Below are 27,234 nucleotides of genomic sequence, written 5' to 3' on the forward strand. Positions count from 1 at the left end.
GCGCTTTCACCGACAGTAGATGATGATCTGCCCAGATCAAGATGCTGGCTGCCGGTGACCTCGCCCCACATTGCCAGTTGAGATAAGCCACGGCGATCGAGTTGTCTCACCTGACCTTCACGTGATTTCCTCTCAGGCGAGGAGCAAAGTGATGAAACACTGTTTCCACTGCCATCAATTCCAGCGTGTTTGGCAGAGAGTACCAGAACTCGAAGCTGTCCAACCCTCTCAATTGAAAAGCACACTCACAAAAGGGGAAGAAAATGCTGAAGTCGGAACACAAAACTGAGGCGCACTCATTGTAGCAGTCAGAAGCAGCAGACACTGAATTGTTTATTAAATTGAAAAGCGGCTTTACTGGGGCGAGAAAACACTGGTTGCCAAGCCTGGAGTGCACCAGGGGCCTCTCTCTTCTTCTACGGCCGTAGTCGGTGCTGCTTCTAGTGCCTCCTCTGCTGCCTCTGCAACCTCCACTCAAGGAGGCCACAGGCCTCCAATGACCGCCACTGTGTCGCCAGATGCCAGAAGGTTGCTCCCTCCTCTTCCCCTCCTGGTGTTCGTCCCGCCTGTGTCCCTGGAGCTGGACGGGCACCTGGGTTGTTTGAAAGGGGGAGGTCGCCGTTGTGGCGCATCAGGCCTTTCGACATGTAAATCATCCATGATGGGTACTCTGGAGAGAACCTGTCTCTCCTTGTTACCCAGACCAGTCAGGAGGCTTTGCAAGAGCACGCAGCCTCTCCCACCGAGGCTCTTTGTTACTTACATTGTAGTTTCGTTCAGCAGGAGACAACTTACAGGAGTACAAAGCGCAGGGGTGGATCTTATTGTCCAGAGAGGAACGTTGGGAGAGGACTGCATCAATACTGATGTCAGATGCGTCAACCTCCTCCTTGACACAGTCTATTCTAGACGAGATGAACATGAGTATGATGCTCCTCAGAGGAGCGAGAGAAGATGAGTATATCATCTAGATAAACATTAACAAACTTATTAAGCATGTCAGGGAGGACATCATTAATAAGAGCCTGAAAGACAGCGGGAGAGCATTGGTCAGACCAAATGGCATCACAAGGAATTCGAAATGGCAGAGAGGAGTGGTGGTTCTCCACTCATCACCCTCTCTGATACGGACAAGGTGATAAGTGTTGAGAAAGTCAAGTTTAGTGAAGATGATGGCGTGGTTAAGTGGCTTGAAGGCAGGATCTATAAGACGAAGGGGGCCTTTATTTTTGACCGTGATTTCGTTAAGTCCGCAATAGTCTGTGCAGGGTCGGATTGATTTGTCCTTCTTGGAAACGAAGAAGAACCCGGCACAGGGGGAAAGAGGATGGTCTCACAAGTCCAGCCTTAAGGGATTCATTAATACAGGACTCGAGTGTCTCCCTTTTCCGGGAGCGACACGTTTTATAGACGGCTGATGAGAAACCAGGAAGTAAGTTAATGACGCAGTCATAAGAAGGGTGAGGTGGCAGAGCTCGAGCCTTTTCCTTAGCGAACGCCTCACCCAGATCATGGTATTCAGGAGGTACGGAGGAGAGGTCAGGGGGAGGGACGGGAGTGGCCCGAGACTCCTTGACTAACACAGAGCGGAGACAGTGGGAGTGACAAAATGGCTCCTAGATGGTGGATGAGGGCCGTCAATGGCACTCACTGGACGAGGGTACTCCAGACTGGAAAGAGGGGTGGAAAGTTTGTTAGCAAAGCCCTCATCAATGAAGCTCTCATCAGCCCCTGAGTCCATCTAGACTTGCCCTAAAGTGGACATAGAGCCGAGGGCGAGAGGGACAGGCAGGTTAATGCGAGAGGTCTTCGTGTGTGAACAAGTGTGACTCACCAGTGGTCTGGAGGTGGGTCTGGAGGATCTGGGGCGGACCGGGCACCGTGAGATCTTGTGACCCTCGTGACCACAATATAAGCAGAGGCCTTCGGAAAGACGATGCGACCTCTCTTCAGCGGACAAGCGGGCTCTGTTAATTCGCCTGGATTCTGGAGCGTCTATACCTGGGTCATGGTTGGGTTCAGGGAGGTGGAATGGTCTCTTAGAGGTAAAACCTTGTTAAGACCGGGACTCGCATTGACGTTCACGAAGTTCCGAATGTCGATTCAAATGGAGAGTTTGATCAACTCTTCCAAGCTCTCTGGTTCATCTCGAGTGGAGAGCGAGTCACAGATGGCATCACTGAGGGTGGCACAGAAGACAGCTCTCAGAGCGGGCTCATACCAGCCAAGTACCTGAAAATGAATACTAAATTGGCAAATCAAGAGCTCATCATGGTGAAGACCTAGCAGACTGGACGAGGCAGAGGCAGAGTCCTGGAATGGCATGTCAAAGACCCAAGTCATCTCGTCAGTAAAGGTCTTAAAAGAGCCAAGAACCACCAAGTCAGACTTCCAAAGTGTGGTAATCCAGTCACTAAGCCTAACCCAGAAAGGTGGTTAAGAACATAAGCTACCTTAACACAGTCAGAAGAAAAAGAGAGTGGCTTTAAGTCAAACCGAGAATATTGTCTACTTTGCCGGCATACCGTGGGGAGTAGGATGGTTCACGAATGAAGCCTGGTCGAATTTTTGTTTGTGCTCACTCCCTGCTGCTGGGTCCATCTTGGTCAGTTTGTTCTGTAACGATTTTACACGGGAGGCCCACGAGCAGCAGGAAGGAGACTACAGTTGAGAATGGAATTCCAACAAATTTAATAAAAATACTTGTTAAGTTAGACAATATGTTCCCAGTTTCAGTATGTGAAAGGTGTTTTGGTGCTGTACGCGAAAGTACCACTGTGTGGCGCTACTGTGTCATAATTCATTAAAAAATAACCTTTTTGTCGTCACCTGTTCCGGTAAGCTGCGGTCACACCGTGAGAATGATGCGTGTGTCTCGCTAATAAATAAGATACATATTGGACGAAAAGGATAGATGTCTCTCGTTCTTTCTCCACCCGAACGCAACGTGTTGCTGCTGCATTGGACAACTCAACAGAACTAAGTCAAACTGAACCAAAACTGAACCTCTACATTGGAGGGAGACAAAGTACAACGAAACAAAAATAAAAAAAAAAACAGACAAAGAAAACCAAATCAATACTCAACTTCTACGCAAGAGGGAGACAGAGTCCAAAAAAGAAGGCGAAAACTAACAAGTGTCCAAATGCGCAAACAAAAGGTAAAACCAGTGATCAAGGCACGGTAACAAGTCCAATAAATCCACAGGATTGGGGGGAGAGGAGCAGGTGACAGACTCACTGCAAAACAGAGGAGAAACGATCAGAAAACTCACAACTCAAAGCCCTTGGGATGTTGGTCCAAGGTATATCGGATTATCAACAATACAAAGTCCAGAATATGGGCACGGAGGGTCATACCAGGCGAGGAAAACCAACAAACTGACGCGTTCAAGTAGTAGTGAGAGCGGGATCAGCAAAATAGGGATCAGGTGTGTGTGTGTGTCTGCGGAGCCTGCTTGGCGTGAACAGGAGAGACTCCCAATCCTGGATGAGAGGAAGAGAAAACAGCAGGAGCAGGAAATAGTTCACTAAATAAGACAGGACGGAGGGGCTTGTGACATCCACAGGCTGAGTAACAAAAGGGGACGAGCACTGAGGACCAGGGGGTTTTATTGGGAGAGGTGGAGCCTACGTGGACGGAGAGTGAAGCGAATCAATTATTGCATGAGGATTAAACAATGGCATAAGTGTATTAACCAATAGTGAAGCAAAAGGGCATAGTATGTTTGACATAGAAGCTACTGTTTCCGTCTTTCAGTATATTGGGTCCACGGCAAGAATCAAGCACAGATAAGTCTCAAATTGTTATACAAGTCCTCCACGAATGAAGTCTAGGCAGCCACATGTGAACGTCATAGTCCTGTTCCTTTGAGGCCTTTATTTTGGTATTATTTGGTACTTTTCTGCTCCCTTTTTCTGCTTGACAGAAGTTTTCTGCGCTGGCTGGACACAATCAGACATCAGTGGAGCTTCCCTCTCTTCGCCAGAAGATCTTGTCTGTTTGAATCAGTACTGGCAGCCTGGTTATACGATCATTCTCCTGTGATTTTGTACTCTTTTTCTCTTCCCTTCTCTTTTTTTCCTGGCTGAGTCAGTGCTTATTGTCGATATGTCGATTTTATTACGTTCTAGAGTTTACCCCCTTCATATCACATGATTCGTTTCCAGTGGATTATTGCACCTAGTGTTTGGGAATAAAGTGAGACAGTGACTTTATGAACCGGATTTGGGTATGCTGTTTCCAGACATAAAACAGTGTGGACATCATACTGTTTGTTTGATCCACGGTGCCAAGCATTGATATTGAAACATAAACATACAGCGGTTCTAAAAGCATTGGCTCGTAAAAAAAATGTGCTGAAGTTCTTATAGACACCGCTTGCTGGCCCAGCATCTCATGGAACAGAGTATACGTGCATGGAGAAGAATAAAGTGGTGGACGACAGGCGAATACACTTTTCCAAGTGTGAGACTATCAGGTTTCTTACCAGGTACACACCAGCGGTTAGACGATGGCGGTCTTGTCGACTCTGTAATAGTGTCCAAGGATTCAGTTGTAATAGTTGCAGTAGTTGTAATAACATGTTTACTACTGGAAAAATAGCATATTGGCACAAAAACAACAGTACTGTGCAGACTCTTTCTGGATATAGTTTTCCATCAGCAGTCAAGAAGTTTGACCATTTTCTTTTCACATGTTCTGTTCTACTTGTTTCTTGGCGGGAATGTCAAGGTCTTGGAATTTAGCATCACAGATTTTTTTAAATGAATCTATGTTTTAAATAGCACATTTCAGCCATGGGCTGCAGACTGTCCTGATGTCTGCCTGTCGCAAATGTAGTTTGCTTTGGATCCTTCCCCGCAACCAGGAATCAAGAGGGAGCAGAAGAAATTGAATGTACGGAACTTGATGAACATTGCAGTTTTTCCCCTGCAGCATTAAAGTCTGAGCACTTATATATAATTATGTGATCACAGAGAAAGCAACTGTGTTATCCCCCTACAAAAAATGTACAGTGATATGTGCTTTGGATCAAAGCTATCTCTAATAGACTTTATGTTTTATGTCTTCCATGTCAAGTACAACTTCAAATTAGATTTTCTCCACACTTTTAGAACAAAAGCAGCAGTTTACTTGGATGACGATGAAGCAGAATATGAGAAAACAGTACTTCATGATGACATCATTCATGATCAAGTTTTGAAATTTTAGCGGGACCCCTCATCAAGCAAAGCAGGAGGGGAGTATTGTAATTGGAAGGCTCAATCCGATTGTTGCTTTCCTTGTTTCTGGCAACAGTAATGCAAAAGAAAAGGCTCACGTGACACAAGACAGTGTGAGTTTCTGTTACTGAGTGCTTCGGCAGCTAAGCGCCCAAAACAGCTTTGGAAAATATGGCAGCCCCCAGAGGGCCCTGAGTCAACAGACCTCCTTCCTGCACTGAAAGGCACCAGCTGCCTTTCCAATTCGAGGGAAGCCTATCAGCTCTCTCACACCCGCTAGATTTTCATGACTTTCCATCCCAGCCCAAACAAACAAGTGCTTATTTTACCTGCCGACTGTTGAGTTGTTTCAGTCCATTGTGGTGTTTGGACAAGTTGAATCAGATGGTCAGGCATGTTCTACAATTCAATGTGATTAGCTTTTATAGAAATTGCATAAAATTGTGCATGAGCAGAGATTCAACATGTGTCCCATACAGCCTCTATTTATATGGACTCACAGGTCCCTTCCCATCATCCCACTGGGTGAGAGACCACACCCCCAAGAACCCGCTACACAGCCCCCCGAACACCCAGAGAGAAACCTGACGGCCATAGGACTCTTAACATAGATTTTTATTGTTATTATTATTTATTTATTTTATTTTCTTAACGGAACACAACACCATCACATCTACAGTCAGCATACCTACTACAAGGTTTAATCAGTCTCCCAAACTGCCTGCCCACATCTGAACCCACAGGAGAGTGACTGACATGCTGGAAAAACATTATCCACGAGGAGATGATGCCAATGAGGTCAAAAAGGGGGGTGCCCTCAATGTGGGACCCGGCCGGCACTTGTCTCCAGCACCGTAAGGGAAGTTGAAGGGCATCGTCATGATGCACAAAAACAAAACGAGCTGACGCTAACTCCGCAGGCACAAACAAATGTGGGAAAAAGATGGTCACTGGCACTTGAGCTACCATTGACGCACTCAAAAACCGGGACAAAAGCCGCTGAACTCTGCGACAAAAACTCCCCAGGCAGATGGAGTGGTTGTCCGAACACCAACTCAGTGGGAGAGGAATGTAGATCTTACCAGCACCTAGCCAGCGCTGAAAATGCTCAGAAATGATCTGAGAATGTCTGTCCGAGGTGATGTCTGAAGGGGAACAAAAACGTGTCTGCAGATGCCATGGACGAAAGAGGAACCGCCTCAAAAACACGCCGCCGCCAAGATTTCGGCACCACTGGGCAAGGACGGCCTGTGCAGATGTCACACAGCAGGGCGGGTCCACCCTTTTGCACAACTGCCTGCTCCACTTTGAGACTGGTACTGCTGGACCTGAGTGCGAGAATATCCAGATCCCCGATCAGATCAGCAGCCATTTGGCAAAAGTCGATGTCGAGGTAAACCGGACACAGCAGTACCCGAGAGAGGCATTCTGCCAAAGGGTTTTGTTTTACCAGCCACATGCTGAATGTCCATGGTAAAACAAATGGCTGCTAGGTGGTGCTGCTGGTGAGCGGACCATGGCTCAGTCACCTTGTCCATCGCAAATGTCAATGGTTTGTGGTCCATATATGCAGTGAACGCACGGTCCTCCAGCAACAAACGGAAATGTAGCCAGGTACAGTGGAGTAGCTCCCTGGCGAACACACTGTATTTGCACTCGCTTTCTCTCAGTTTATGACAAAAAAATGCAAGCGGCTGCCACACACCTGCTACACACTGCTCAACCATGGCCCCACAGCTATGTCCGATGCATCAGTTGTGAGAGCGATGGGCACCTGACACACAGGATGTGCTAAAAGGCTGCAAGAGGTGGGCTGCACGGGGCAGGAAACGGTTGTAAAAAACATACCCAGAAACTCCTACAGAGACATAACTGAGACTGGCCAAGGAAAATCTGTCTGGAAGTCAGTAGGATCTGATCCGCCTCCTCAGCCAAACTGCGGAAATCGGCAGCGGTGAGAGGCACGGTGGCCGAGCACACCATCAGTGGCAGTCGCCACATGAAGAGATGTGGAAACAGGAAACCAACATCTTCCAAACATTCCAAACAACAGCATTTCATGCATCAGGTCCAGGCCAGGGAGTGACAGGAGCCTCTGCGCTCTCTCCACTGTTGACAAGCTGTAGCGCCGGAGGAGGAGCTGCTTCAGCGCGGCCCATGACTCGGTGAAGCTCTCAGCAGCTGCATTACCCGGCGACTGCTGGTCCAGAGCCGCGACCACCAAATAATACCTTGACTAATCCGTGATCATTCATCGTAGATGGAAAAGCTCCTCAATGTGCTTGAACCAAGGAAAAACTCAGGAAGTTTCAGTGATTTGTCGAAGTTGGCGGCTGGCGGGAGATGGAGCATGCGGCAGGAGAGGAAGCCCGTCCATTGATGATGAGGAGACATAATCATCATCCACCTTGTGCATATCCATAACATGGTCACCAATGTGGTAGGACAAGGAGTAGGAGTCACGGGTCTAGCACTGTGTAGTTTATTCAGTTTGCTTGAACAGAGATTCAACACGTGTCCCATACAGCCTCTATTTATATGGACTCACAGGACCCTACTCATAGTACAAATACCTGGAGACCCAATGTGTCACATTGTGAGTGAGTCCAAGCTACAGAGTTCACAATCTGGTCATGGGTGATTTAAAAAAAATACAGAATAAAGCCAAAAGCCATCCTTCTATGCTGCATCCATTAGGCTTTCAAATGACGCACATTTGGCCTTTGCGGCATGTTCCCATGCGTTGGGCAGATGGATGCAAGTTGGATTTAGGGTTAAGCCATGGGGTGGCACTTCTCTTGCTCTGTCTCACGAACTCGTGTCACTTGGTATCTGTACAGTGACACCTCAAATGATCCTTTCATTTCCTGTGCCTGCTGGTTACATCAGGTGTGGTACATCCCTCCCCGCATCCTAGCCCCAGGATCTCCTTTAGGAAACTCACTCATGTGGGGAAACATTTTACTCAATTGAAAGTGGACTGGTGAAGACAGTGACAGCTAAAAGTGAGATTCACTCCTCCAGGTTAAAAGCTACCACTTTAATCATTATCAAGAGCTGGCTTCAACCACCTTCACTCTGTTTCAGTCTTGATCGAAACTCAGGCCTCTCACAACAACAGGGTCCGGTTCTGTTGGATTCTCAGAACCACGGGACTTTTCCATTCAACCAGCCCATGTCCACACAAGTTTCACGAAACTTAAGCACTGTTTATTGTCACTCACATGGAGGTAAACAACACACCAGCAAAATGACAAGTCGCACGATGATAGTCACAAAGTGTTTGTTGCTTTATTTGTATTCATCCAACAATCAAGCATGCAACAACTTTTGATGACGAAGAGGCTTAAAAGACGATTACACTGAAGGTATATGTGTACCGATATATTTTGCAGACGTGACTGTCGTCTGAGCAAATGTAGCTAGCTACATATTGGCATGTATTTTATTAATAATTTAATTTCTGCTGCTTCATCAACATTGTGTTTTTTCCGTAAAAAGAGAGTACGACACACACTGATAATGTCCTGGTCCCTAGCTCAAACCATTTTTTGTGGGTTCCTGCCATGTGCCAGCTTTCCAGGTTCGAACACACAGGCCGGTTAGCAGGAACAGGCCCAGAGTTGTGCCAGTGCGAAAGACCTCACAGACACAGAATCGCACTGTTTGGTGGATGTTTTACAACAATATTAAAACTTTTAAAATTAAAACCACGTCCAACTGTGCCTCTAAATATATATTTTACAAGTCACTTTTGCGGAGGGATGCTGCCCAAATGACTGCAGCAAAAAAGAGCAACGGCCCTGGAACAACAGGGGGACATGTTTGCAATGTTTATCATCTGCACTGTAGTAAATATAGCCAGGACATTTAATTTGTGTAGCCGCGGTGTCATAAATCTGGAGCAGCTTAGAGGCCTTGTTAAAATCATGTTAATGTCTACTAAACTGTCTTCTGGCAGCTGACGAAGGCAAAGTGAAATTTGTGAGCAGTGATGAGCTCAGCTGAAACATAGCTTTAATGATCTCTGTTTGCCATGGCTTCCTTGGAGATGGTGTTGGAATGGGGTGACGGTGTAATTTGAAGGGAGGGGGTGGAAGGCAGCCATGGGGGCGACTTTTGATCGTGGTTCTGCGCTGCCTGTGGGGGGAGGATAGAAATGTTTCCATGACATCTTATTAAAACGCCGGCATTTGATGCTTTTTTGGAGAGCTTCTCAAAGAAAAGTGAAAAATAAGAGGGACGGTCTTTGAACATCAGGGTGGTCCGTGTTATTTGTGGTGACTTGTTCCCCCAAGCTGCTTTCTGATTAGCACTGACATCTCCGGGGGCTTCCTGCCGCTGTTGTCAGCAGGAAGTGACTTGGGTGGAGAGGAAAAAGGAACATTCAAAAAGAAGAGAGCGAGGACATTTTCTGAATACTTGAAGAGTTTGGGAACAATTGAACATTTTTAAAGATTTGGGACTTTAAATTGGGAGAGGTGCACTTTGGTGTACTGCAAGCAATCACTTTCTTGACTCCACAAATTAAAATTAACAAAATAAATAACTGATTTTCAAGGAAATGCACACAATATTAACGTGTAATAATGATACAGAACAGTTTTGTTCTTATGTTCCTGTTCAACATGGTAGTAAATTTGAAATTCATATATTTTTGACACTAAAACATTAAACCTTTGCCTCCTTTTACTTTACATTTACTTTACATTTCATGACTGCCTTGCTGATGGAAAGCAAGCAAAGATAAAATGAGCAAACACATCCTCACTCCCATAATATATTCACGTTGGGAAGGTGGACAAAAGCGTCCTAAAAAGCGTTGTCTATTTGTCATGTGCATTTTTTCCATGTCTGTTGTTACTGTCATGTCTGCGTTTTTTCCATGTCTGTATTGTTATTGTCATGTCCACGATTTCCATGCTTTTATTCTTGTGATTCCCGGTTGTTCCGTCGTTTCCTGTTCTATCCGTAGCTTTCCAAGCAACACAGCTGGCGTGCATTTGGTAATCGGACTTTCCACGGATATCAACTCCTCGACGCCAGCTTGTGTCGCCAGATGGTTTCTTCGCGTTCCTAACGGTAAACTCTCCTAATACCTCTCTCTCGTTTATGCTTCTTCGAATATTCGAATATTCTATCCCACCGAAGGATGGATGTGCAAAATGTTTTTTTAACCGTCTGGTTAAAAATGACTTTCAGTAGCAGGAACAGGCCCGGAGTTGTTAAAAATGTTTTTCCATGTACGTAATGTATCACCATGTGACCTGTTCTAATAAGAGAAACTCAAATTGTGGAGTGAAAGGATGGGCGGCTGAATTGCCTGCTGGCTGTCAGTGAATCTCACTGGAACAACATACACAACTGTATTTTTCAGACTATGGGGAGCACCTATTGCTCTGTTCTGACCAATGGCTGGTTGTTTCGGTATTGGAGGGGTGGAAAAAGAAGCTTCTCAAATCCTGATCAAGACAAGCACTTGACTGTATACAGGCATTCTGACATAAAATGTTAACGAATGCAGTTCCAATGTCGGCACAAGATTCTGCACAGCTTCATCTAACATGGAGGGTTTATTACTGCTCAATGTGTTTCCCAACTGGAAATTACATCATTGCATCAAAATGACATCACCATCAAAACCATCTGTCACTGCGTCACGTGAAAACACCCAGATCATGGAAACATTTTCAAAGTGTGGAACTTTTGGAGCAAGCTGTCATATCAGGACCACACTACTGCAGTGGCAGTACATGACATAGCTTCATACTTAATTTGAAGATGAAAGGGGTATTTCCAGAATACTTGCACATGCTAGCCCTATAATAGACTTTTCTGCAGCATGACAGAGCCTCAACATGGGGTCTCAATGACTGGAATGACTGGGGCCGCCAGAAGCAAAGCTTTGGTGAAGGTGGGAAACAGCTGCTGAGCTTATTGTACACATGAACACAAAATATTCAGCGATCGATGCTGTTGATGGATGGTTGTAACCCATACAAACTCCCATGGCTTCATAAATTGACGTTGGGAAAGTGGACTTTTGCGTCCGATACTGACACTGAAGGCAGCCTTCGACGTTATTCGACGGCTTATTGAGGGACATATCCTGAAGCAGTCAGCGTGTCACATAAAAGAAAGACAGATGTTCTAGAAGCCTGTGCGCTTCAGTCACCATTCAGCACCGCCATTACCGAGGAGAACCACGTAAGGTGTTAGATATAGCAGCTGATACTCCTGCCTGGAATGCTACATGCGAAGGAAAATTTTACTCTATTAAAACAACTATGCGTCAACATGCAAATCGGAAGGCTCGAACTCTTTCCGCACTTGATATGCCACCATGCTAATACAGTACACAAGCTTATGATGTGTACATGCTACAGCACACACTACAGGTCTGGCAGATTTACTGCACCACTTCAGCGCTTTTACAGTGGGTTCATTGGGTGCTTGAAACAGTTCAATTTTTATGGAGCACTTTTTTGAAACCAGGAGGGAAAAACATCAGCAAGGAAAATGAGTGTCTCTGGTTGGATGTAATCTAAGAAGCAGCGAGAAAAATATCCTGAAAAGTGCAGTGAAGAAAGCAACCCTTTGAGTAAAGTCGACACAAAAGCCAAATGGAAGATCTGCAGCTGCTGCTTCATAAATGAAAGACTGGCTTCTTCACCCAAAATCGAGCGAATTGCTGAGGTGAGTTGTCTGCTGTTCAGCAGACAACTTGGGTGTGCTACGTTGGGATTCTACTGCAGAGAACCAATAAAACTGAACACCGGCAGGATTATGTGTGGATCTTAAGGCGGATGACCAACAGTATGGCTTTCGTCAGAGGACCACAGGTAACTCATTGTCAACAAAACAGTCAGGAATGCTTGGAGAATTCAAGATGTCAAGAGCGAAAAGCAGGGAGCAATTGCTGATCTCATAGTCACCAAATGAAACCCAATCTGGACTGGTTGAAGTGGGAAAGGCAACTGGCCTTCTTGGAGGGGCCTGATTTAGTGGCACCACCTCAGATCCCACAAAGAGCTTCAAGATTAATTGACATTCCCACAGGAACATATTGCCATTGAGCAAGATCAGGACAGTGAAGACATCTACAGCTTGTCCCTGTCACACCTGCTGGTCGGATGTCACTGAAATCATCCAGTCACAACTAACAATTGCATGAATGGAGCAGCTTCCACAATGAACAAAATATACAGGCTTATGTTAAAATAAATCCTTGCTGGCTGCAAACCAGCAACCCTGAGTTCCATCACTGTGAGACGCATCGCTCTAACCTGCCCATCAATGTTGAGTAGACGCCACATATTGTGCCACTGTAGACTTTAAAGTTAATCATTTCAGTGATCTGATTGTATGTTGTGTTGAAGTCACATTCTTTCTGGTTGTTCTTGTTTTCATGCACTGGCTTGAAGCATCACTGCTGTATGTAAACATGAGTGTGCTTGTCAGAAGGGTTTGAGTCTTTTGTTATTCAGGTTTCCTGATGGTTCAACCTTCACTCAACTGATAGGAGGTCCAACAGTCATTGAAGGTTAACACACCTGTCAGGTAATTCCATGTAGACTGGGGACGGTCTGATCTGATCGTAGTCTTGATCGAAACAATGTGGTCAGATGCGCGATCTGGACTCCCGTCAGTTGCTCAACAGTGAGTTGCTCTGTCGTATGGGAATTCCTTATGTATCTCGGCCATGCTGGAATCGCACCACGTGGAAAGTACTGCACTGTGGAAACTGGCAGTCAACTATTCAAGTCTTTGCAGTCCGCAGCTAGTCCAAAGTAGCATTCCTTCCCCCTGACACACTAGAGCAGCATACCATCACTGCACCAATAGGGGATGCAATTCAGCAACCTAAAAAGTGGAGAACTGTGGGGCCTGGGGTTTGATTTGGGTGCAGAAATAAGGACTAGGAAACTGGACATTTGTGTTCTGCCGCTAAAATAGCAACCAGCACTGGAGCAACTGAATAGTGAAGACTTGGTACTTCCTCGAAATGCTTTGAATAAACTGTCAACAAATTCTTACCTCACCTGATCACTCAGGAATAAGGAAGCTTTTTTATGTATTCCATCTCCTGGAGGACAGAGGAGCAAAGTTTTGAAAGACGCAGAGGCATGCCAGCCGGCCAGCGGGGGACTGGGGTGGGAGGGTAGCTATTGGCCACTCAACAGTAGCATTCTTTCACACATAGCTGGAAGTAATCAGAGATTGGGGCCAGGACCAAATTCTGAGCTCCCTCTGTTTGCTTTGGCTTTGCCTTCGCCCCCTTCCTCCCTGCCTCCACTTACACATGCGGAGGCCTTGTTTACTCTTTCAGTCAAGTGAACATGACCTTCTCATTTTGCCTTCAAACACCTCCAGTGTTCATCGTCCACACAAGCCCACCTCAAATGATCTAAACATTTCTGACTGCATATCACAATCCCATCTGCTGTGATGCATAAGTGAATCCAACTGAAAAAAAATGCATAAGAGGATGTGTGAGGTAGAGGATGGTCCTGGAGCGTGAGGAATTTAGAGAAGATTTGTCAGACAATTATCTTTTCTTGGATGGCTGCACTTCTTTGATAGAAGAAAAGCATTTCTCAGTTGGGCTGCACCACAATAGACAGTCTCGGGGGTGCAGACAGAATTGATCAACTCTGAGTTAGGCTCATACTTGAGGGATAAAAACAGATGCTGTAGGTTAATACTTCCTTGCTGATGTTGAGAACAGGATGTTGCATAAGTCTAAAATCCCAACTGTATTCAAATAGTCTTATTGGCACAACAAATGCAGCTGCGGCGCAGCCAGGAGGACTGGGCCGTCAGTTAGATGTTGGCCCGACATCAGCCGCGGATACTGTTAATACTTATTCCTGATACATTCACTACAAGTGTCATGTGCTTCTGAAAAACATTTCCTTCTTTCTTGAGCTTCAAGTACTCTGGTGATTAAAAACAGTTCTCTAAAGTGAATATGACAGAGATAAGAAGAAAAATATTACAGCTAGGAGAAAAACATATTCAACTTCCAGAATAAAATAAACTACATGAAAAATATTACTGCTTTCAAATCCGAATCAGATGAATGAAATGATTACATCGGATTAAACTTGATTTATACTTATAGATACTTATAGTGAGTGGCATCAATGAGAAAAACCCTCAAAACAGGACTGGTTTTATGTATGGATGTCATTTCAAGTTTCTTCCTCATGATTGTTTTTTGGCTGGTTTTCCACTAGTGCTGCTTTTGGCTTGAGTTATTGTATAGCGTTAGAGTTATAGAGTTATAGTATGAGGTGATTGCTTAACGCTGCAAGTTGCACAATTTGTCCAATTCCTCCCGGCAGACAGATCCATGTGCTGTAGAAAAAGATTTAATGTGTCTCCCAGTACAATCTCCAGAACAGATTTCAGGGCACTGTCAGTTATTCTAGGAGAGCTGGACAGGGCTGTAGAAGGTCCTCAACACATCAGCAGGAGCAATACCTGCTCCATTGTGCAAGGCGGAACAGGCTGAGCACTGCTCGTGCCCTACAGATTGACCTCCAGTGGGCCACTGTTGTGAATGTCTCTGCCCAAACAATCAGGAACAGACTTCATGAAGGTGGCCTGTGCTCAATGCCCAGCACCGTGGAACTTGACTAGCATTTTCTAGAGAACACCAGAATTGGAAAGTCTGTCACTGGCACCCTGTACTTTTCGCAGATGAGAGCAGGTTCACCCTGAGCACCTGTGATATACGTGAAAGAGTCTGGAGAAGACGAGGAGAGCGTTATGCTGCCTGCAACATCGTTCAACATGGCAGGTTCGGTGGTGTGTCAGTGATGGTATGGGGAGTCATATCCATAGAGGGACGCACAGACCTCTACTGGCTAGAAAATGGTAGTCTAGTATCAAGATGAAATCCATGAACCCATTGCCAGGTCGTGGTTTCCTTCTAATGCATGACAGTTCCTGGCCTCATGTGGCAAGAGTATGCAGGCAGTACCTGGAGGTTGAAGGAATTGATACAGTCAAGCAAGTCACGATCCCCTGGCTTAAACCCAACAAACCTACCTTATATTTCAGTCCATTAGGCAGGTTGCCAGGTTGCTCCCCAGGCTTTACAGCAGCTCAGAGATGCCCTAACACAGATCCGGGAGGACATGCCACAAGACAGCATCTCATTAGGAGGACGCCGCAACGTTGTAACGCATGCATCCAAACACGTAGAGGCCACACAAAATATTGAGTAGCAGTTTGAGATGCAGAAATGAATTTTGGAAAAATGGACTAGCCCGCCACATCATTATTTATCTCTGACTTTCGGGGTGTCTACACAATTAAGCACCATGTAGGCTGAAAACTTTTATTTCCATTAAAAGATTTGGCATCCTTTTGTTCCCATTGCCCTGCGGTGATGAGTATACTATAGATATCCAACTGCACATTGAGATCTGTTGTGTTCCTTAGGGTGTTTTTTTGAGCAGTGTATTTTAACTTGACGTACACAGTTTTTTTTAATTCTTATTCAAAACACACATTTACTTGATTTTTTTTCTTGTGTTATAAAACCAAAAAAACAAAAAGACACACCTTAAATCTGCAGTTATTGACTGGTAAAGAGAAGTGAGGAAAGGTAAATTTACGGAATAATGGGGAGCTTGTGAAGAATCCACTCTCGCAAAATCTCTATCTCCTGCTGCGAAAGCTGGTGCTGGAGTCCTGGCAATGAGTGGAATACGGTGGTTATCCCAGCCTTCCTCAGCAGCGCCTCAGTGTCCTGTCCCCAATGATGGAGCACCAAGTCATCATTAGTCCCATGAAACTGGAGCAAATCTGGCAGGGATTGTCCTTTCTGGATTTGGCTGTCCACCGCCTTCAGTTTGACAAAGAAACACATTTAGCCCTCTGCTAAATAGTTCAGCATCTTTTGAAGCTGCTCATACCTGAAAAGTCACTGAGTCTTTATTTAGAAAGCTTGACAGAGCAAAGACGCCAGCAACATCTGGATGGTGCCGATATGCCAGATGAAGAGCCATGGCTCCGCCCATTGAGAAACCACCTGTGACAGTAGCAACCAAGAAAAGCCAGGGTCAAAATTCAGATCACTATATTTTCCCCTGAAAAGAGTGCATTTGAACATTTGACAGTCAGCATTGATTCTGCACAAGGCTCTTCTATAGAATCCACTAACTGCGCTTTCACACTATGGGTTCTGTCTCGAGATAGAGCTCTTTCGGCTCAGAAGTCAAGCGAGTCAAGTTTTAGCCGCAGACCTGATCCACGCTGGAGAGCTGCACCTCATCTCGGGAAACTCTCAGCGGGTTGTTCAGCGGGTGGTGAGCTTCTCGCCTTCGGCAACTCGGCACTTGGAAACTAAATTGCGCTCCAGAGCGCAGGGCAGTGGTCCGGACTCGCATCTGATTTTATTGACAGACATATTCGCTTAAATGAATAACGCCGCCCTCTTCAGAAACTATTTTCAGTGCTGATCTCGCTGCAGCACAGCTGTCTGCATGAGGACAGCGAAGAGGAAAGACACTGATTTTCCCCAAGTTACTGAAGATCACCAGACTATTCATTTCTTAGGCCGGGATCTGAACTTCACTGATTAAAACCTTCTAGATCGTCAGTAATCTCTCTCGCTGTGTTCGACGTGTTGTGAGAGCAGTGTGGATCAATCAAGACGCCCCGTATTACGCAGCTTGTTTCCGCTATTTCCTTGTAAAATCAACATGACGACACTCATGTTCATGTTAAGTTTTGGCTGTGAAACTCCACATTCTGTTACAGTCGTGGCGGAGCTCTGTCATCAGTTTAGTTCTGAGGTGAGGACGACTCATAATGTTAAGAACTGACAGAGAAATAAGGAGGTTAAGTCGGTGGTGGTAAATAGGTTGTCCCGCGGCTGATGAACTTCCTTGAGACTTGCTTCGTTGTGGGCCACAAACCAGCTATTTTGGCAGAGCACCGCCAGCTGAGGAGAAAAAAGGGACATGGCCTGAGACGCAGAGGTGCGAGGCTGCACAACAGGGGCGAGTCGGACTCACCCGAGACAGAACCCGTAATGTGAAAGCACCCTTAATGCAACTGGTGCAGGAAAACCACTGCCACTGAAACACTACAATGAGTGACTCAAAAGAAAGAAGGACTGAGCCTTTCAAACAACCTCAGCAGAAGAATACTCGGCAGTAGCTACAGGCAGACAATTACAATGAAGAGAAAAGAAACACTTATGAAAATGTCTACTCTTGTCACTGAAACATGCTGCAGAAACATTGAGTGTAGCTCAGGTTAATGATGCTTGACATAAGTTAAAACCAACAAAGCAAACTTCACTAACACATCAATTTGTTAAGATCTCCATTTTATTTCTTGTGATATTTTTATTGAACCTCGCATCAGCGTTTTTAATGCATAAACTTCATGTTAGCAGTTCATAAAGTATTACTACCACGATGATCGTATAATTGTATTCATTTACATTCCTTCACTGGAAGAAGAAATAATGATATCTTTCTAAAATCTAGAATTGAGTTTGCTTTGTTGAAATCTGGAAAATGAAATGAGAAAATTAATTTCCCATGTTATCAACATCAAATGGAACGTGTCATAATGACCTGAACAGGTCTGCCTGGAGCCAGCTCTTCTCAGCAGCCTTTTCCATGGAAAGTTCTGGAGCTTGTCAGCCCATCAGCTGGGAAAACCGAACTTTGGGAGCTTGCAGTGTGCTTCTGCAGCCCTGAGAGTATTTATAGTTAATGACAGCATGTTATGATTTAGTAAGATAATATTTCAGCACTTTCCCAGGAGCATGTGTTTTTGCACTCTGGAGTAGAGTTTAGGGGCTTTTTTTGCCTTTCACAGTGACTCTCTCACACAGCCTTGTCAGCCTCTTTCCCACTTCAATCCTTGCCCGCTTGCCTCACAATGTAAAGCTTCATTTATAAGTCTCAAGTTTTCTTTCCACTGCATTCAGAGGTCCTATTCACTCCCAATCCTCCCTACATATGTGTCTGTGCGAACACGAGCCCGTGTACATATCAGTTGATCTGGTGCCTGATAAGAGCATTATCAGCGGCAAAAGGATATTTAGGAAAGAAGAACATCCTAGGTGGACTTGTTCATCGCACTGGCAGCAAAAAAAAAAAAAAAGAAACGGTAGCTTGATGAAGATACTCTTCGTCAACTGTGGGGGTCAAAGATCCATGAGTACCAAAAAGGATGGCGATATTAGATGGCCTTCAATAGTCCCACAGTGAGGAAATTCAATGTGTCCCAGCAACCAATGAAAACAAAGACAGTGACAAATACCACCCTCAGTTAACGTCAGTATTCATGACTCTACCATATGAAAGACACAAAATGGCATCAATGGGAGAGTTCCCAGGCGAAAACCAGAGAAGAACACAACGGCTCGTCTCACTTTTGCCAGAAACCACCTTGACGATTCTCAAGAATTGTGGAGAAACATTCTGTGGACTGAAGAGATGGTCTCTTGGATCATGCAGCGGAACAACGACCCGAAACACACAAGCAAGTCCACCTCTGAATGGCACATGGTACATAGTGCATACCAGGTTTTGCAGGTGACGTACTGGATGAATGAAGGCAGAACTGATGATGGTGCAGCATGGTTAAAGAAGAAGGGCATTAGGGTGCTGTGTGTTCACTGCTGACAGCAAAACCTCATGAGCTGCTTCACCATCACCTAGCAGAGGGAGGGATGGGAGTAACCACTACAACCACATGCGAGAACTCCGTCGGGATGTAATACGGCCTCATGCTAACCGCTAATAGCTCAAAGCTTGTACAAAGCTTTTCTTTGACAGTGACGTGTCCAGAGTACATCATCTATCATTCACAAACAGTTAAGCCCCCGTCCCTTATTCTTACCGCTCTTTGCCATCCTTGACCACCCTGTGGAGTGTTAGCAATTTTAGCCGTGTTTCTGTGAGGAGAAGCATGCAGTACTTCCACTGATGCCAGGTTAGCGCTGCTAGCTCATCACCTTGTTGAAAAGTGACTGGACATTTCCCATTATAACTGATGGTACAGCAGGTCTGTGGCTTCTCAAGTGGTGCTGAGGCCCACTGTGACATCCACCCCTACATGTTTTCCTCATTAAAGAAATTGTTGTTTCCCATAGGCAGGGTGTGCAGCACACGTGTTAGAAATTAGGTGGGAGACCTGCATCACCATACAGCTGGAGATGGTCAATTGCCATACAACTTTTTGTATACAGCCTGACGCTGCCCAAGCCCTGTCCAAGGGTCCTAGAGGCACTGAGGTCTTCACAGCTCAGGCACCACCAACATTTTCACCTTGTTGACTTTTAACCACATTCCATCTACTCTAAAGGCCATTTATGCTCCCTTGACGTACGAAAATGTACCCGTCCTTTTCAAATGATGTGACAGTCCCTGATCATGAATACACAGTAATATATGCACCAGGGGGCGCAGCCCAGAGTCAATAATTTCTGACAACAAACTCCAAAACCAGCATGGCAACTGTGGAAGTATTGATAATGTACCTCTTGCCTAAAAGAGGAAAACAGAGGCAGCGTTGGCGAGACCGTCGGTGAGGCTGTTAAATATATCGCCACTGGAGGACTAAGAATTTCTTTCCGGAGGTACTTCTCCATTTGGTCTGTATCCACACCATTGTGGAAACAGGAGAAATATGGAGGAAATGACCACTGAACACGGAGAGAAGGCTCCACCCCTGTCCGGATCCATATGTAACGTCAAGCATAAATGGGCCTTAAGTGCCACAGACCATATGCAGACTGACCAGTGGTCTGTTGCACTCAGTGGTAAGACGGCAGTGCAGTGCATCAGTGGAAGCAAAGATTCCAGCTCTTTGTTCAACACGTTATACCCACATATCCTCGAGGAGCAGGTCACACTACCCCATCCTCCCTCCGCCTGCCTGACACTGTTTCTGTGGAAGAAGCGAAGCGGAACGATGAAAATGGAAGTGATGAAAAGATCATTCTGAAAGATCATTCTGTGCATTCTAGTTGCACTATCCCATGCTTTGAGAGATGAAATTAGACGCAGTTTACACAAATGAAAACAAACTACACAAAAATAAAATAGCAATCAATACCATTCCGTTTTATGCAGTTCACACACACATAAATTCAGCTTCCCTGATTACCATCCACTATGCTAATGGGCAAAGATCCTACCAAGACCACAGTGTAAAAGAATGTCGCCGGATGTGAAGGTTGAGGTAGCGCCTTTTGGCAGAGCGCACGATTAAAAATGGCCATCAGACTGCTCTGTGGCTATGCTGTATACAACACAATACAACACATGTTGTCCACTGACACACTCTTTCTTGGCATTAAATCGTACTGCTGCTGACTAATGCCGAACCCTGCTATTGTCACACACATTATCACTGTGTGACACACAGTCAGAACACATTTTCAGCCACTTGTCAGGTCAAAAAAGTCTGCTGCTGTCTTTCCTAAACCTCACTCAACTTTGGTTTGTGGATGTGCATGGAACAGCCATTCAAAGGTGAAAAGATAGTAGACGCAATGAATGTGTGATTTGGGGATTTGTACACGACTGTGTGCTTGTACATGCTGTACAAGTAGATACATTTATTTTGCGCAGGCCAAAAACTTGGGGGCAATTTTACAGTTTAAATTTGTAATAATAATAATAATTAATAATGTATTTATTTAAAATGTAGGTAAAACTATTAAGGATATGTTAAACATCTGACTATCTTCTTTTTATTTTTGTTACTCATAAAAATGTATTTAACTTTGCTTTTGTCGGACATTTTTTTTCCTTTTTAAGAATGATCCCTTACGCTCAACAAAGTAGTAAAAAAGTTGAAAAGCTTGAAGTAAAAAACAAAACCCTAGTACTTTATACTACTGAGTTAGATTGCCACTAGAATATTTGTTACCATGGCAACTTTTCAGTGGTGCATGATGGAATGTGAGCTGGACAAAATTTGCAATGTCATTTTAACGGAAGAAAGAAAAATCATACCAATGATCATTCTGTTTTTGGGGATACCAGCATTGACTTCCTCCTGGATGATAGTCCCTAAGGTGCTGCACATCATTTCCAAGGACTCTAGGTGTTCTGGACAGTCTTGTGATATCTTCAGCCGGTCAAACCACACAGTCGAGTGCGCCCCACGCATTGGAGTGTATGGCCTGTGATACAATTAGAAGAAGGGTTTGAATTGACTTTCTTATTACGGCGTCAACTCCTGTCACTGCATTGTTGCAGTTTTGTTTACAAAGCACTTTCTTATTACGGCGTCAACTCCTGTCACTGCATTGTTGCAGTTTTGTTTACAGAGCACCAAAATGACCCTTTTATTTCATGCCAACATTGAAAAGGTGATGAAGTAGCTACTCAAACAGGAGGTGAAACTCACGCAAATCTCATCATATATATATATATATATATATATATATATATATATATATATATATATATATATATATATATATATATATATATATATATATATAATACACTGCCTGGCCAAAAAAAAAGTCACCACCAAAAAAAGGGTCATACACTCTAATATTTCGTTGGGCCGCCTTTAGCATTGATTACAGCACGCATTCGCTGTGGCATTGTTTTGATAAGCTTCTGCAATGTCACAAGATTTATTTCCATCCAGTGTTGCATTAACTTTTCATGTATGTATATAGACCCACAACATACTTTATGTGCTGGGTGCAGTGATGCCGACTCACCTGGACGGAGCTGTTGGGTAAATAACTTTAATGTGGTTAAATGTAAGACCATTTGGCATCACATCTCGAACCCAAGACCTTAGTCCTTGGCCTGTGTCACCTGCTCAACAGAATTACAGTAAATAAACATACAGATTATATCACAGCAACAGCTTTACTGGAAATAATCACATATTTTCAGTTACTTTTAATAATGATAATAAAGCGAAGGAAAACATGAAGATATTTAGGACCATGTTCACTGTACTGTACTTTAAACAGAATAGGCCTTCAGCATGGGGACATATAGCCTGTTTGAACTTTTCCTGGAAAGTCACTCATAATGTGGCTATAAAAATAAAGATTGAAATATTACTTACGATATTTACAATGAATTAGTGTGTAATATGGGTGTGGTTTCCAATAAGCCTGTGAGTTTAAGTAAGTAAAAACAATGATATTGACTGCAAAGTTACTGATAAACAGCGGCTGTAGTTTGTAAACAAGAGACTACGCACAGCCACTTCAGTGTATTATTATAGTATTGTGTGTAGTGTATTGTTATAGCAGCACCTGAACCGTGCAAAAAGATAATCGACGCCGTATGTTTTCCCGTCGGCGAGACAACGGACCTCCGCAGCGTCTGCGCGGCAGCCATGACTGCTGCGTGGTCTTCCGCAGTCACAGCGAGAGCCAATTTGATTGGCTGTTACTGTACACGTCACCGCATGACATGTTTGTGATGTGAGTTCAACTTGTACGTTTCCTTAACACTTTTTTAAAAATTAGATTCGACGTTATATGCCAGAAATCACTAACGAATTCCTGTGTCATCAAAAAAAAAAACAAACAAAACAAGACAAAAAAAAATAATAACTAATTCCAACGCATTCACTTCATTCCTACTGGGTGTTTTTGTGATCAGCAGGTTCTCCACATGGAAGCCTGAACAAGCAGCTTTTTCTCGTTTTTTTTCTTAAATACCAAAGCTCTGACGTTTGTAGACGTCCATACTGCTGCATGCCATGGTATCGGTAGGCTCCAGATGAGGCAAATATTTTGCACGATCCATGGTGTGAGACGTCTTAATTGCCCTGATATCTTCGACCGCAGTGGTGAGCTCATGGAATGTCTGGATCTGCATATCAGTTGAGCGCCTTATCTTGTATAAACCATGGGCAGTCTTAAATTGGACTCTGCTTATTCTCTTCACCGTCGCTCTCACAGGACCACACAAAGTGCCCTCATTTTGAACTCAGTCTAATGAAACCAACATCAGAGTTGTTTATGAGGCTTGAAAAGTAGTTGTAAATCATCGCTGTGGCACCTTCAGCTCAGTACAAAAGCAACCAGTCAGACTACTTTTCATTACTACGGTTGAGGGGGCAACAGCACAAGCTAAGAAACCTGGAATTATTCTTCGGCATTCCTCCCGGGTAATAGAAAAAACTAAACCATTGTTTGTGTGCACTAATACGCTCCCCACACCGAAGTCAAACTTGTTTAATTTTCTTTTCAAAGGGACATTTATATAATAATAATTATTTATTTGGGGTAGATGAGTGTTCATAATGAACAACAACGAGGCAGTATATTTTGAGCTTGTTCATAACAATGTGAGGGAGGCTAGAAAAATGTCTAGTTTTGGAATTGCTCTCAAAATTTTATGTACTTGTCTTTACGGTATGTATGTTCTCAGTAGTGGCCGCCCATCAGCAGTATGTGCACATCTGGTACTTGAAAATAATTATTTATAATTATTATCCTCTGGTGACTAGTTGCAGTGTGTTTACCAAACAGCAACAGCAAACTAGCAAACTTCTGCGTGCCAACCGTCAGCTGTGCATCGTGCGCAAAAAATGCACAAGAGACAGACGGCAACATGAACCGGCAGTCTTGTGACAGCCGAGATGTGCGATAAATGCTATACTGCCGCGAAGTCACATGACTAGCTGTTCGGGTGAGCCTTACAGCCTGGTTTACCATACCTACGTATGTGTAGGATGTGGCTCTTTAGGGCACAAATGTGTCTCTTAGCCTCTGATGGTTGGCCACTCCTGGTTTAAAGGGCGATGAAAACAGTTCCCTCTTTGGATCCTGTTTTGAGATGTTGTTCCATTCAGGTGCAGTGTAAAAGAACACTGCATCTGTAAAATGGTGGTGGCTTTGGTTGTTACTGAACACGCGTAAACTTCACCTTACTTTTGGACACAATAGTCCACTTGACAGTTGTTGGCATGTGACACCTTTGTTTTAGTACCACCTGTTTGAGAGGAACCTGTACCTGGCCTGCATTCATGGTGACATACAGTACCAGCCCCCACTGCTTCCTTCCATTGAGCAAGAGGCAGTTATTTCCTTGGTTCATCCCCATTATGTCTGCTATTTTGTCTGAAAGTGTGTAAGAGCAGCTCTATCTCCGACATCTGATCACCTGAACACCTCGGGCAGAAGGTCTGGCTCTCCATCAGAGACGCATCATTGACCCTTCAGAATTCCACTTCAAGCTTCCAGGTCCTCAAGCCATTTCGTGACACCTTCCTCAAGCCATCATCTGCCACGCCCTTTGTAGAGACTCTTTAGATTGCTGATTGTGTTTGTACTTTTCACAATTATATCCAAAAGTATTTAAATTTTTGCGGTCTTTTTGGTCTCTCACAATTTTATTACCTTAGTGCATGATATATTTGATGTATTTGTTTCAGCCGTTTTGCAAGAGGTATAGCTACGAGAAGACATTTAGTTGTAATTGGTTTCTCACGTTTTTAAAGCAGCCTTCACTATCACAGCTGCGCCCTTGAGTTAATCTAGCCCTCCCTTTTGTGCTTTTGATTAGTTCATATCTAAGTTTCCCTCCTGCTGTCACACCACAAGGCACTACCTCAACAACTCAAGCAACAGAGGAGTGAAATAGAGTGTACACCTCTCACGTGGAGAGAATAAATAGACTTGAAAGGTTAGAACAAGCACATTCCATCCTCTCTCACTGGCTTCCCTTTGTTCTGTTTATGATCCGTGATACTGTCTACCTACAGCATGAGAGGAGAAGCATCAGATTTACAGGAATGCACCCCACAGGCCAAGGAATTCTCAGGCAATATAATTTCATTCTCAGCCTTCACTGTAAAGTGGAGGGATATAGGGTCCACTCTTTCTGGTACTGGGAAAATTAGAAACAGACATGTCAGCACAAAGGTCTGCAGGGACAGTAGATTATACAGTGTAGTTTCGTTTTACGGAACAGCCCCCATAAAATCAAAATCCGTCCCCAAAGAATGATTCAGACTTGGTTCCTGGCCTTGATTTAGATGTGAAATGCCCCTGCTGTCGTCTCGATCTCTCACCCCCTTGATCTCCTGTAACCCTCATTTGACCTAGAGGGTCTAGGCATTATTCACTGGGAATTCTACATATGTATTTGACAGGTGTTGAGTTTTAGACCTGATCCAGTTAATTTTCTGCACTTCTTGATTGAGGGTCACATCTAATATACCTTTTTGATGTGAAATATATTAGATGAGGAAGTTTAGTTATACTTATGATAGAATGGTTTTACAAATAAACTGTATTTTAAGAAGAAATATTTATCAAGAAAGTGCATAAATCATTTATCATAGGGGACAATGTTCTTCATGACTATTAAATAGGTGCAGGTTTGGATATATGGCTATATCCCATGCAAATATACCCCAGCAGAAGATGTAGAAGACCAAAAAGAAGAAGAATACATAGATTCAAGATGCAACTACTCAATTAAAGAGTTCTTGGATCTTTGGCTTCCAGCAATGTGATTCTCTCCAAAGCTGTTGTTTTGTTTTATCTTTTTCAGCTTATTACTATGACTCACGATGGTTTTCTTCAGAGGTTGAAGCAAACCCTCCTACTGCAGTTTTTGCAAACAGTTGTGTCAGATCTTTGTGCTTAGCGATACATATCGTTTTCATTCTGGTCAGTCTGGTGCTTTTATTGCCTTCACAACTGTGGTTCCTGGAATGTGAATTAAAATGGGTACAGCAGAAGGTGGTTTCCTGAAAATGACCTTTTCACAGGATCTTCCTGCAAGAAAGTAAAACTGCAATTCACTGAAGCAGTAACAGTGCATGCATATATGAGTCTTATACCACTTGGCTGTTATTTCTTTCATTCATTAAATGGCAACAGATTTTATTTCAGATATATTTTTGGACACACTGTTATTTTTTACCGTGTGTACCTGTGTCAGTTTCTTCTTTTGCACATGAACAGACATTTCTGAGGGCATGTGGTCAAGCCAGAGATAAAGGGCAACCATTTCCAAAATCCTTCATGTAATTGTTATTATGACTGCAGCTCAGCATTGTATGAAGAGTGGGACTGGTATGGTGCATTTTGAGGACTTTCAGAAGGACTTAAATAAACACTCCGTCAGATAGAAAAGTACATTTGACCAGAATTTATGAGAGAGCAGCTTTGAATAGGCTTTGTTATGAATGAAGAAAGTATAGGCTCCAGCAAAACAGACACTTTTCTGGTGGTCAATGAGCACCACTATCAATCTGATGAATGTTTCTGTTTGGACATTCCATTTGTTTTGCTATGATCAAGAAGGAATGGACATCGACTGCTGATTGAACATTGAGTAGTAAGTAATCATCTGTTTCCTTTGATAAGTGAAGTGCACCCACCACTGGATGCAAGTCCATATTACAGACAAGCTCTAGCCATGTGACTTCTCTCCAGTTGGATGTGATCCACAGTTGGATGCCCCAGGAAACCCTGGTGATTACTGAGCCCTGTGTCTCCATGTGTCTCCAAAGCGTTTCCGCATACATTCTGCTTGGTGATGACTTTGGCACAAAAGACCCTGCTGATCTGGGAAATAATCTACAGGGAAGCATGTGAACATCAACACGCCGGTGGATGACTATATGCTGTGAATGCTTCTCCAGAAATTCACCGGGGATTGATTGACCAATGTTTCAGCTCGGAATGACATTTTTAAGTCTAACTTTATTGTAACAGTCAATCCAGTCAGAGCCAACCTGAGCCTGGAGGTCATCACGGAATGTGGAAACTTCACACAGGACTTAAAACAACATGAAGTCGGTGCCTTTCCACTCTTCCTCCAGAGTCAACTGAGAAGTCTCCTAGGAAATTTCAGACCATTGCATTTTTTCTTTATAAGTACAAGCACGTGCTCTGTAATGGACCTCTTCTCCTTTGCAGCTGGGATCCAACTTCATTTGACCCTGAGTTTTAGGATGCACTTTAGAGTGGTCTAGAGTCAAGACCTTTTTTCACTTTACTTTGGACAAAATCTTACAA

The 27,234-nt window shown here is 44.0% G+C and overlaps 1 protein-coding gene across 1 annotated transcript; it reads right to left on the reverse strand.

Annotated features, from left to right (window-relative positions):
* Nucleotides 1-15,569: 15,569 nt before the first annotated feature.
* lyplal1 (lysophospholipase like 1) lies at nt 15,570-22,599 on the reverse strand. The gene is made up of 5 exons (XM_053881128.1): nt 22,504-22,599; nt 21,952-22,051; nt 21,227-21,396; nt 16,154-16,269; nt 15,570-16,083 (listed from the first exon to the last, which is right to left on the reverse strand). The coding sequence occupies exons 1-5, from the start codon at nt 22,586-22,588 to the stop codon at nt 15,850-15,852; spliced, it is 705 nt and encodes a 234-aa protein (XP_053737103.1). The 5' UTR covers nt 22,589-22,599; the 3' UTR covers nt 15,570-15,849.
* Between the last annotated feature and the right edge of the window lie 4,635 nt (nt 22,600-27,234).

Source organism: Synchiropus splendidus, chromosome 12 (assembly GCF_027744825.2).
Source record: "Synchiropus splendidus isolate RoL2022-P1 chromosome 12, RoL_Sspl_1.0, whole genome shotgun sequence".
NCBI lineage: Eukaryota > Metazoa > Chordata > Actinopteri > Syngnathiformes > Callionymidae > Synchiropus > Synchiropus splendidus.

Excerpts from the sequence above, each read along its gene's own strand:
- lyplal1 (XM_053881128.1), bottom strand. The coding sequence starts at position 22,588 with ATGGCTGCCGCGCAGACGCTGCGGAGGTCCGTTGTCTCGCCGACGGGA. Across the intron at positions 21,397-21,951 it reads TACCCAACAGCTCCGTCCAG|GCCATACACTCCAATGCGTG; the intron begins GTGAGTCGGCAT and ends ATTGTATCACAG. Across the intron at positions 16,270-21,226 it reads CAAAAACAGAATGATCATTG|GTGGTTTCTCAATGGGCGGA; the intron begins GTATGATTTTTC and ends CTACTGTCACAG.